The sequence below is a fragment of the Chiloscyllium plagiosum genome, chromosome 28, assembly GCF_004010195.1.
Source record: "Chiloscyllium plagiosum isolate BGI_BamShark_2017 chromosome 28, ASM401019v2, whole genome shotgun sequence".
NCBI classification, from domain to species: Eukaryota; Metazoa; Chordata; class Chondrichthyes; order Orectolobiformes; family Hemiscylliidae; genus Chiloscyllium; species Chiloscyllium plagiosum.
In genome coordinates, this window is record NC_057737.1 from 8979497 (window position 1) to 8991219 (window position 11723).

Genomic DNA, 11723 nt, shown 5'->3' on the forward strand with positions numbered 1-11723 from the left:
CCTCTCCCCCCCACTCACCTCTCCCCCTCCTCTTTGTAGTTTCTGGCAAATCCAGCCTTTTCGTTCAGCTAGGTTTGTTGTAAATAAAGGTGAGGAAATCCACCAACCCGTTGCCTTTGTTTTAAACTGTAGGGTGCGGGACTTGTTGCGAGCTGGTGTCATGAAGGAGTCAGAGAAACCTTGCTGGTACGATGTTTGCGCTGCTTTCCCTCCAAAGTATGAGCCAGTCTACGCGCAACCGAAGGAGAGATTTGGTAAAGTGCAGGACCCGGTTCAGGAGATTTTCTACCAGGAGGACACGATTCGAGCGTACGTTCTGCTTGCATTTTGTTTAACAGCTGATGGTGTTGCAGGTGTTTAAAATGCCAGAAACACTGTGCCCGTCAGGATTCAGCATTGCAGAAAGAAGCTGTAAATGTTTTGGTCTGTGGTTTTTTTTGTCTGAACCAGAAAAGATTAGAGCTGTAATAAGTTTAATTGAACAATGAGGCAGGGAAAAGCTCAGGCAGGAGATACAGAACAGAAAGCACTATGTGATGGAGTAGAAGATAAAAGTGATCAAGTGATCAAAGGGATGGTAGTAGCAGGAGGTCTTTCAGGTGCTGACCATCCAACACCTACATGGACTGACAGATTGTGAAACTGAATTCACTAATTTGGTATTTGGGGCTGATACCTAAAGTGACGACATAATCCATTGGTTTTCTGCAAAAATAAAAGGTGAAAGGAGATGGTATTAGGCCAAATAAAGGATCTAACGATGGGGCTGAGAGAAGCCATGCTTGGTGACAGCTGAGCCATTTCCAGCATCTCAGTTCTGCTTTCACCTTCTCTCATTTTACTTGGGGTTGCTGGTTGATCACTGTTCTCCGCTTCCCACTGTCAATTACTCATTTCTCATCCAATCCAGCTGCATTAATGTAATTGCCGGCACATCCTTCCATCTATTTTTGGTCATCCTCCTCCCCTTCAGTCTCTCACTGTCTCACTCTCTCTGACACCATTCAATCTCCACCTTGGTATTTCAGTGCTCCCGAAGTACAATGTAATGATGCTGGGTTAGAATACCACCCTACTGTACTGAGACCATAAGCAATAGGAACGGGAGTAGGCCATTCAGCCCCTTGAGCCTGCTCCCCAGTTCTTCCCCATAACCCTTCATTCCCCAATGGATCATTAGTCTATTTATCTCATTTATTTGGTGGCACGGTGGTTCAGTGGTTGGCACTGCTGCCTCACAGCGCCAGGGACCCAGGTTTGATTCCCACCTCGAGTGACTGTCTGTGTGGAGTTTGCACCATCTCCTGGTGTCTGTGTGTGTTTCCTCCTGCAGTCCAAAGTTATGCAGGTCAGGGTGAATTGGCTATGCTAAATGGCCCATAGAGTTGGGTGCATTAGTCAGGGGTAAAGTATAGGGTAGGGGAATGGGTCAGGGTGGGTTACTCTTCAGAGGGTCGGTGTGGACTTGTTGGGCCAAAGGGCCTGTTTCCACACTGTAGGGAATCTAATCTCAGCCTGAAATATACATAAGGTCTCTGCCTCCACAGCTCTCTGTGGCAAGGAATTCCAAAGGGTCGGTGCATTGAGTATAGGAGTTGGGATGTCGTGTTGTGGCTGTACAGGACATTGTTTGGACTACTTTTTGAATCTGCATTCAGTTCTGGTCTCCTTCCTATCGGGAAGATGTTGTGAAACTTGAAAGGGCTCAGAAAAGACTTACAAGGATGTTGCCAGGATTGGAGGGTTTGAGCTATCGGGAGAGGCTGAACAGGCTGGGGCTGTTTTCCCTGGAGCGTCGGAGGCTGAGGGGCGACCTTATAGAGGTTTACAAAATCATGAGGGGCATGGATAGGATAAACAGACAAGGTCTTTTCCCCAAGGTCGGGAGTCCAGAACTAGAGGGCATCGGTTTAAGGTGAGAGGGGAAAGATTTAAAAGGGAGACCTAAGAGGTAACATTTTCACGCAGAGGGTAGTGTGTGTATGGAACGAGCTGCCAGAGTAAGTGGTGGAGGCTTGTGCAATTATAGCATTTCAAAGGCACCTGGATGGGTATGTGAATAGGAAGGGTTTGGAGGGATATGGGCGAAATGCTGGCAGGTGGGACTAGATTAATTTAGGATATCTGGTCAGCATGGACGGGTTGGACCAAAGGGTCTGTTTCTGTTCTGTACATCTGAGTCTGTCCTCTTTGGGAAGAAACTCTTCCTCATCTCGGTGTTAAATTTCCACCCTTCATTGTGCCCTTTTGGTCCTACATGCTCCCATTTATTTCTAACTAGAGCTTATGTTTCCATACCAAACTCCTACCTCTCCCACAACTGATCCCAGATACTTAAATGTGCTCACTTCCTCCAGGTTGTCTTCAGTAATATTTACCCTGTCTCTCTGCCGATGGTAGGCTCCAGCTGACAGTCCATGTTGTGAATCTTTGGAGTCCTGCCTTTCTCCCGTGTGTTCACCGTCCCCAGCACATAGCTCAATGTCATCTACACGTGATGTTGACCATGGCCCCTCCATTCCCGGCAGCTGCTAACTGCAGATACGGGAGCAGTGGTCTTGACTATAAGAGACAAGTTAAACAACGGTTGCTCCCTGAAGGAAGCAACCAACATCTGAGAGGAGTGCAGATAAAGATAAGTCCAGCTTAGTTCACCAGTGCAAACAGAGGGGAAAAAAAATCTCTAATCACATTGTATAGCTGGATCCGGTTTAATAAAGTTTAGCTGTGCTCTCATCAACCCAATATGTTCAGAGTGTTAATCTTTCTGATTCCCATGAAAGTTCCAAAGTGTTCTTTAATCACCAACTGATCTGGCAGGGCCAGGGTCTGCAGAACAGGGGAAGCTGAAAAGAAAAGTAACTGATTTGTAAAGAAATGGAGGCGTTTAAATAGTGTGTGAGGATGACCCTGTTCCCCTGGGTTGAGGAGTCCATTACAGGGGTTTAGATTTATAACAGGAGGGAAAGGGTTTGTGGGGAAGTGTCTTCGCCCAAAGCAAAGTGGAAGGAAGGTGGGTTTTGGCCTACTGTCTGAATGTGTGGTAGAAGTGAAAATTCTCATCATATTTAAGAAATATTTGGCTGTATATTGCAAAATACTGCAATTTAAAAGGCTATAGACTTGAGGTGGAATGTGGGATTAGACTGGACAGCTGTTTATTGGTCAGCACAGACACCAAACCACCTCCTTCCTTCCTTTAAATTTCTACAAGTCTGCACTTTCACTGAAGGTTCTCCCCCAGCAGATGGTCTAAGAACACGCTGTGGCTGTGGGCGTGTTCAGATCTGTGTTCCTTTCTGCCCCAGCTCCCCTCAGAAAAGGCAGTCTTCAGTATCTCCCTGTCCCTGAGGCTGGGATATAGGGCGATCACAGCAGAGCAGGGGGGAAGATCAAAACTACGGTAATGGCTGAAGCAAACACCTTGCTGCACAAGGTCCCTCTGAAAACTGGGAGTTGGCTGGAGCCAAGCACTACAAAAACAACTTGTAATTGTATAGCACCTTTTCATTAATAAAACATCTCAAAGCACTTCACAGAAACATTCTAAAACAAAGCATGGCACCGAGCTGCTTGAGAGTACTGGTCAGATGACCAAAAAGCTTACTCAGGGAGTGAGGCTTTAAGAAAGAGGCAGAGAGGTGTAGGGAGGGGAGTGCAAAGCTGTTAGCCCAGGCACAAACCGAAGCTGTGGTCACAATTGGGAAGGGCAATTAAAATTGGAGCTTCTGAAGAGGCCAGAGTTCAAGGAGCACAGAGATCCTGGAGATGCTTCCTTGGGCTGAAGGAGATTGCAGAGATGAGGAGATGAAAGACCAGGGAGGAATTTGAAAATATTAGAATCCCAAATTAAATATTAGAACTAAAGATGCTGCTTCACCGGGATCCTTTGTAGGTCAGTGACCGCAGGGTAATAAATAAAAGGCATTTGCTGCAAGTTAAGACAAAGGTAGCAGATTTTTGGATGACTTCCAAGTTTCTGGGCAATGGAATGTGTGCAAGATCAGCCAGGAATACACAATGGTTGTCAGGTCCAGAAATATCCAAGGTACGAGTGAGGGCTTCTAAAAGCTGACAAGTCAAGAGGGAGTGAAATCGAATGATGTTACTGAAGTGAACCTCGCTGGTTTTCCTGATGGTGCAAGTCTGGGTTTGTGCAAATGTCATGATGTAAAACCAGGTCGTCCTCGGTCTCATTGAATGATGGACAAGGTTTGAGGGGCTGAATGCCCTCTTCCTACTATTTGATACACATAAACTTGCTTCATTCTGCATTTTAATTGCAGGAAATTCTATGAGGTGTATGGGAATGGCCCAAGACCATTTGACCTCACACGATCCAATTTTGTTTCCACTTGTCAAAGGTAAGGAAGATCCTTATTTGTATTCCTAGCTTTCTCCTTGGCCCAGACCCAGCAGTTAATTATTGTCATTTATTAATTGGATGTGGGCATTTATTACCCATCCCTAATTGCCCTTGGTGACTTGCTGCAATCCATACCATATAGGGGGATGCACTATGCTGTAAGGATGACATAATGGAACAGTAATATATTTCCGAGTCAGGCAGCATCTGAGGAGCAGGAGAATCGACGTTTCGAGCATAAGTCCTTTGTCAGGAGTGAGGCTTGTGGGCCGGGGGGGGCTGAGAGATAAATGGGAGGGGCTACCTTCCCCCCCCAGCCCCACCCCCCCCATTTATCTCTCAGCCCACCCCTAGATTACTCTAGTCAAGGCTGTTTCTGATCCCCTGAATCTTTAAAAATAAAACTAGTTACCAAATTAACTGAGTCCAGCTACATAAATAACTCAATAAGTTCAGTGCCCCAACCATTTGCCCATTGGGTAGTTTAAAATAAATTTGAGGATGTAGTGGGGTGGGGGTTGCTTTTCATTTGCAGGTATAATCGGATAGTGTTAACTGGAAGACCTATTTTGTACATCTGACTTCTAGTGCTGCTGATTGTAGACTGTGCAGGCATGGGATTATTACATTGCATTCTGTGTCAGGATTGTAATGATTGTGAGTAGTTATAGTTACACCTTTTTGTTCTGTTATTACACACTCCTGCAGAAGGTGGGACTTGACCCCAGGCCTAGCACTGTGCTGCAAGAGCCGGCTCCTAGCACACCTGTACTGAAGCCCTTACTGTTTTTCCGATATTTTCCCCCACTTAAGAGTCATAGAGATGTGCAGCACGGAAACAGACCCTTCGGTCCAACTTGTCCATGCCAACCAGATATCCCAACCCAATCTAGTCTTACCTGCCAGCACACGGCCCATATCCCTCCAAATCCTTCCTATTCATATACCCATCCAGATGCCTCTTAAATGTACCTGCCTCCTCCACTCCCTCTGGCAGCTCATTTCATACACGTATCACCCTCTTTGTGGAAAAGTTGCCCCTTAGGTCTCTATTATATCTATCCCCTCTCACCCGAAACCTATGGCCTCTAGTTCTGGACTCCCCCCACCCCAGGGAAAAGACCTTGTCTATTTACCCTATCCATGCCCTTCATGATTTTATAAACCTCTATAAGGTCACTCAGCCTCCGACGCTCCAGGGAAAACAGCCCCAGCCTATTTAGCCTCTCCCTGTAGCTCGAATCCTCTAACCCTGGCAACATCCTTGTAAATCTTTTCTGACCCCTTTCAAGTTTCGCAACATCTTTCCAATAGGAAGGAGACCAGACTTGCACGCAATATTCCAACAGTGGCCTAGCCAATGTCCAACATGACCTCCCAACTCTTGTACTCAATACTCTGACCAATAAAGGAAAGTATACCAAACGCCTTCTTCCTAACTACCTGTGACTCCACTTTCAAGGAGCTATGAACCTGCACTCCAAGGTCTCTTTGTTCAACAATTACCAATAAGTGTATAAGTCCTGCCAAGGTTTGCTTTCCCAAAATGCAGCACTTCGCATTTATCTAAATTAAATTCCATCTGCCACTCCTCAGCCCATTGACTCATCTGATCAAGATCTCGTTGTAATCTGAAGTAACCCTCTTTGCTGTCCACTAACCTCCAATTTTGGTGTCATTTGCAAACTTACTATATTTACCTCTTATGCTCTCATCCAAATCATTTATGTAAATGACGAAAAGCAGTGGACTCCGCACTGATCCTTGTGGCACTCCACTGGTCACAGGCCTCCAGTCTGAAAAACAACCCTCCACCACCACCCTCTGTCTTCTACCTTTGAGCCAGTTATGTATCCAAATGGCTTGTTCTCTCTATATTCTGTGAGATCTAACCTTGCTAATCAGTCTCCCATGGGGAACCTGTTGAGCGCCTTACTGAAGTCCATATAGATCATGTTCACTGCTCTGCCCTCATCAATCCTTTTCATTACTACTTCAAAAAATCACACGTATAGTGAAACCAAACAAAAGACACTGTTGTGAATAGACTTTATTACACAATTGAATATTTACACATACAGCCTGTTCAGGGCAAAGCTAACATCAAAAAAATGAAGGGGGGGTTTAGGTAAGGAGAGAGCGAGGGGAGTCGGGTGGGGGGGGAAATAAAGCACTGAATCTCCTGCAGTGCCAATCTCTCTCAAGGCATCGAGAGCACTGATGGACACTGCCTGCTCCCTCTGCAGTGACATCCAGGCTCGAACGTGACCACAGAAGAGGAGCAGGCAGTCGTCAGAGATGACCCCCTCCACCACCCACTGCCTGGACCTATTTATAGCCAAACTGGCCGGGCCAACGAGATTCTCCGACCTGCCTGCGCCCCTCGGCACCGGGTGTCCTAAGACCAGGAGCATGGGCTAAGGTGCAACCAAAAGCACGACAAAAGGTTTCTCTCATAACTGACAAGTGAATGCAAACGCCCACAGCCAATATGCATATGGTCCACGGGCACCACAGTACCACAAAACAAACGGTCAGGCTGGGAGCCTATGAACCGCTGCAATCTGTGGTTAAGGGACTGCTGTATGCAACACCCTCCACCCCAGATCCCCGATGGGAAGGAGGAAGACTCTGGTGTAGACACTCCCCCACCCCAGCAGCAAATAAGTGTGCCAAGGTATGTGTAGTTACGCTTCTTAAAGGAACATATACATGGTATTGCAACACAAGAATTAAGAGTGGGACTAATGGATTACTCTTCAAAAGAGCCATCACAGAGCTGATGGGCTGAATGGTTGTCTCCTGTGCTGCCCTGGTCTTTGTTACTGCACTTGTCTCCTGGACCAGCTCCCAAGTCAGCTGACCACGTTCATCCTCTCTTTGTCACATTTGTAAAGCCCTAGTTTATTAACATTTTCAGCTTTCTGGTAATTTATAAACTATCTTCACCCACAACTGAAATATCAAACTTGGTTTCCAAAAAGGTGTTCAGCCATTTCCAATCTAGGTAAATTCTGCCTGAACCCGGGATCAGCTGCACAAATCCTGATGAAGGGCTTATGCCTGAAACGTCGATTCTCCTGCTCCTCGGATGCTGCCTGACCGGCTGTGCTTTTCCAGCCCCACACTCTCGACTCTGATCTCCAGCATCTGCAGTCTTCACTTTCTCTCAGCTGTACAAGTGTCCCAGGGTATTTTTTCCCTTCTGTTTTTGTTGGATCCCTGCCTGAGGTCGGGAGCTCCACACCCTGTCTGACCTTCTCTCTCCTAGGTTTGTGGAAAAGTACCAGGAGCTCGAGGCACAAGGTGAAGTGGACGAAGAGAAGTTATTTGAGGCGACCAGCCGGGCACTGCTCATGGACGGAGTTGTGTTGCGAAGGAGAGGCCGAGCCGGAGTGAGTATCACCCAAATTTGTTTCCACCCTGAGTGTGTTGGTGGTTGGGTGTGGTAGCTTGGAAAGGAGAGATACTATCTATCTGTGAGGAGTTTGCACATCCTCCCCGTGTCTGCGTGGGTTTCCCCTCTCAATCCAAAAGTGTGCAGGTTTGGTGAATTGGCCTGGGGAAATTGCCCATAGTGTTCAGGGATGTGTAGGTTTGGTGCATTAGTCAGAGGTAATTGTAAAAGTAACAGGGTGGGAGAATGGGTCTGGGTGGGATACTCATTGGAAGGTCGGTGTGAACCTGTTGGGCCAAATGGCTTGTTTCCACATTGTAGGGATTTCCGTGATTCTATCCAGTCGTCTTGACCAAAGATTTGGGAATCAAGCTTCACTCCACTGTCTTGAGCTGTAATCCAGACCCCTACCCCACCTCCCCACTCCCAGAAAAAAAAGTCTAAGGCGGCAGGAATGCTGCTATGTTGGAGCTGCTGAGTTAATCTGCGAAGCATCTCTCTGGCAGAACTGGCCCCTCTTCCACATTGGTTTATTCACTTTACGCAGTGCTGTATAAGTGCAGAGTAATGTCCCCTTCTACAGACCAGCTCCCTGCTACACGGAAATTAGTTAGTTTCAAGCAGTTGAACTGAATTAACCAAATGAGCCTGTGGGGACCTCTTAAGCATGCACTTTAACAAAAATCAAATCTCCAAATGAACCTGGTAAAATTTAAACTGAAGTTTGGTTGTGGGGTGCACGGCGTGCCCAGCACTGCCCACCAGTCACAGGAGACCTGGTGCACCAATGAAGACCATGTCCTCCTCATCCTCCTGGGGTCACCCAGGTATGAAAGGAGCTCAAGAAGAGAGGCAGGCCATCAGGCTGAATGACCAGCTCAGCTGCCCAGGGCATGGACTTGTTTACGGCCATCTCAACCAGGCTTGTTTCTTAATACTGTTTATCTGTAAAATACAAGGTCTGGTTCTTGTGGATATTTCTAGTCAACCTGTTCAGAGCTGGTACTATACTCATCTGGACCATGGGACTTGGGTCTGCGCCTTCTGACCCAGAGGTAGGGATACTACCACTCCACAGAAGGGCCCAAAAGACTGGCTCTTATAAGCATGCCCTGATCTTTCCCCAATTAGTACCAGCTGCTTTGAATCACAATAGGCATATTCCAGTGAGACTGCATATACACGTTAGTGCTGACTTCTGGATGTAACTTTAAAGCAAGGCTGCTTAGGGATTGCAAGGGATCTCATGGTCTGGCTGGAGGAAGAGCAGGGTAGATCTGCCTAGTTTTGTTGATCAATGTTGATCCCTCAATCGACACTGGGCTGTTGGCTTCATTGCTGTTTGTGAGAGCCAGCTGTGAGCAAGGTGGTGCAAGTCAAACTCGGGCAAGTATCCATTGCTGTCTAACCCTCCCCAAATAACTTGTTGTGATTTTCAGATATCAGGCTTTGCGAGTGACGATCCCCAGGACTCCAAGACACGGAACCCAGTGTTGGACATGAAGCTGCAGGACCTGCTGAAAGGGATGCAGGAGGAGCAGCAAGAACAAACTCAGGAGGAGAGGCAGCTCCAGGCACAACAAGAGACACAGTCGCACTGACAGGTGTCTGCTCGCCACACGCTTACAAACTGTTTTGTACAAGTGGAAATGAACAGCAACCCCCCCCCCCCCACCTCCAAATCCCAAGGCTTGCCCCGAAGTGTTATGCATTATTCCTGAATGTTGTAGTCTACTTAAATCAGAAAATCTGGCAATCGATATTCTTCAACAGACTGATTTGTAATAACTGTCAGGTCCAGCACCTACATTAAATCATGATCTAGTTAAATACAACCTGTTACTTAGATTTTAACAATCCCAGTTCTGTGTACAGGTTGATTGGCGTGCTCCTGGCAGTTTATTTTTCCAAATAACTTACTGAAAGGAAAATGAGCCTTGGTAGCTGCCAATGCCTTGTGCTAAGGGCGGCACGGTGGCTCAGTGGTTAGCACTGCTGCCTCACAGCGCCGGGGTCCCAGGTTCGATTCCAGCCTCGGGCGACTATCTGTGTGGAGTTTGCACATTGTCCCCGTGTCTGCGTGGGTTTCCTCCCACAGTCCAAAGATGTGCTGGTCAGGTGAATTGGCCACGCTAAATTGCCCATAGTGTTAGGTGCATTAGACCAAATGAGTTGGGGTGGATTACTCTTTGGAGGGTCGGTGTGGACTGGTTGGGCCGAAGGGCCTGTAGATTAGAATCTAATCTAAAATCTAGTGCTAATCAAACATTTTGACATGGGACAAAGTTCCCCCAAACCCACTGCCAGACTGCAACTACATATTCGTGCAGCCAGTTGTAAATATATTTTTTTGAAATTAATATCCTTTCTTTTCCCTTTGCTTCTCTGGGTCACTGTTTGGTACCTGAGTTACAATTCCACACACGCACCAGCAATTTGACCAAATGATCACTTTTCATTTGGGAACTGAGACGCTTGGTGTCAGAGGTTTCTCAAGCACAGTGTGCAAATTAAAACAAATCCTGCATGTTGGTATATTGTGAGAAATGGGGCTTTCCAGTGCTGTCACTGCCTGAGCACCGCACTGGTAGAGTTATGAAGGTGGTACTGTCTATTTAATTAAATTCTTTGTTACAGTATAATTGTGTGAGGTTACTGTTTTAGACCACACTGTCCATCATGATCCACCTGTGGGGTTGCATATTGAGCAGCAGTTAGATTTGCAAGTTCTGAGGGAGCACTACTGGCTGTGGAGCAGAGACTTGGATTCGATAACCCTGAGATTGACTGAGGGTTTACGTTTGTGCAATCTCTATAATGGTAGTTAGCTAGATGGCTTTTGTGACTGTGTCCCCAATTTTCACTCTGGGGCTGCACTGAGTGGGAAGCCTTAAGATGGAGTTACAGCAGATTAAAGTTTGAGAAACTTGTCTTACATTGTCGCTGCCCAAGTACCTTGAAATCTGAAGCAGTCTGACCATAGATTGCAAACACTTCCTTTGGCTATTTCAAATATTAAAGAGGGTCTTTTCTTTTCCCTGTCCAGTCACTCTTTAAGGTTTTTTATTTCTACGTCCTTTTGCCATGCTTGTTGCTTTATTCATCCACCTGCTTCCATCAATGTCCATGTTACTTCCACACTTCACTATTGCAGTCCACACTTCACTATTGCAGTCCACAACACCCCATCTACTGCTCTTTGTAACCTTGAGCTCATCCAAAACTCTGCTGACCACATCCTTACTGGGCACAAGACCTGTTTGCCTATAACCTCTGTGCTCAATAGCCCACGCTAATTAAAATTCTCACCCTTGTTTTCAAATCCCTCTATCACCTCGTGCCCGCTCCTGATTTTGAATCCCACTCCGTTGGCGGCTGTGTCTTCAGCTAATCCTGAAGCTTTTCAATTCCCTTACTAAATCTCTTTGTCTTTCTGTCTCCCTCAGTCTTTGTCTCTGGCCAAGCTTTTAACCAGCTACTTTAGTGTTCCCGAGTGATTTGACATGAGATTTCATTTGCTTGTGCTTCTGTGAAATGCGTTGTGATGTTTGTGACTACAGTGGATGTACTATATAAATGCAAATTGTTCATGACAGGATTGGGTCCATGTTAACTAGTGTCTAGAGCGCACAAGATACTGTTTAACCCATTGGTGAGGCCTCTTCCGGAGTACTGTTCTGGTCACTCAGTTATAGGAAGGACATTATTAAGATAGAGAGGGTTCAGAACAGATTGGCCAGGTTGTTGCTTGGAGTTCAAGGTTAGAGTTAGTGTTGGACGTTTTTCATTGGAGTGTAGGAGATTCAGAGGTGGCCTGAAGAGACATGTATAAAATCAAGAGGGGGATGGGTAGGGTTAATGGTAGGTATTTGTTTTTCCCTAGGATGGGGGATTTCAAGTCTAAGGGATTTCTGCCTCACAGCGCCAGTGACCCAGGTTCAATTCCCGCCTCAGGCAACT

The 11723-nt window shown here is 46.5% G+C and overlaps 1 protein-coding gene across 1 annotated transcript in view; it reads left to right on the top strand.

The window, feature by feature from the left end:
- mrps23 (mitochondrial ribosomal protein S23) overlaps nucleotides 1–9593 on the top strand; it is a 10551-nt gene extending 958 nt beyond the window's left edge. Inside the window, exons 2-5 of the mRNA XM_043718211.1 lie at nucleotides 133–309; nucleotides 4287–4364; nucleotides 7638–7761; nucleotides 9203–9593. Coding sequence (XP_043574146.1) covers nucleotides 133–309; nucleotides 4287–4364; nucleotides 7638–7761; nucleotides 9203–9364 — 541 coding nt within the window. The 3' untranslated portion in view covers nucleotides 9365–9593. The remainder of the gene's footprint in view (nucleotides 1–132; nucleotides 310–4286; nucleotides 4365–7637; nucleotides 7762–9202) is intronic.
- The last annotated feature ends 2130 nt before the right edge of the window (nucleotides 9594–11723 follow it).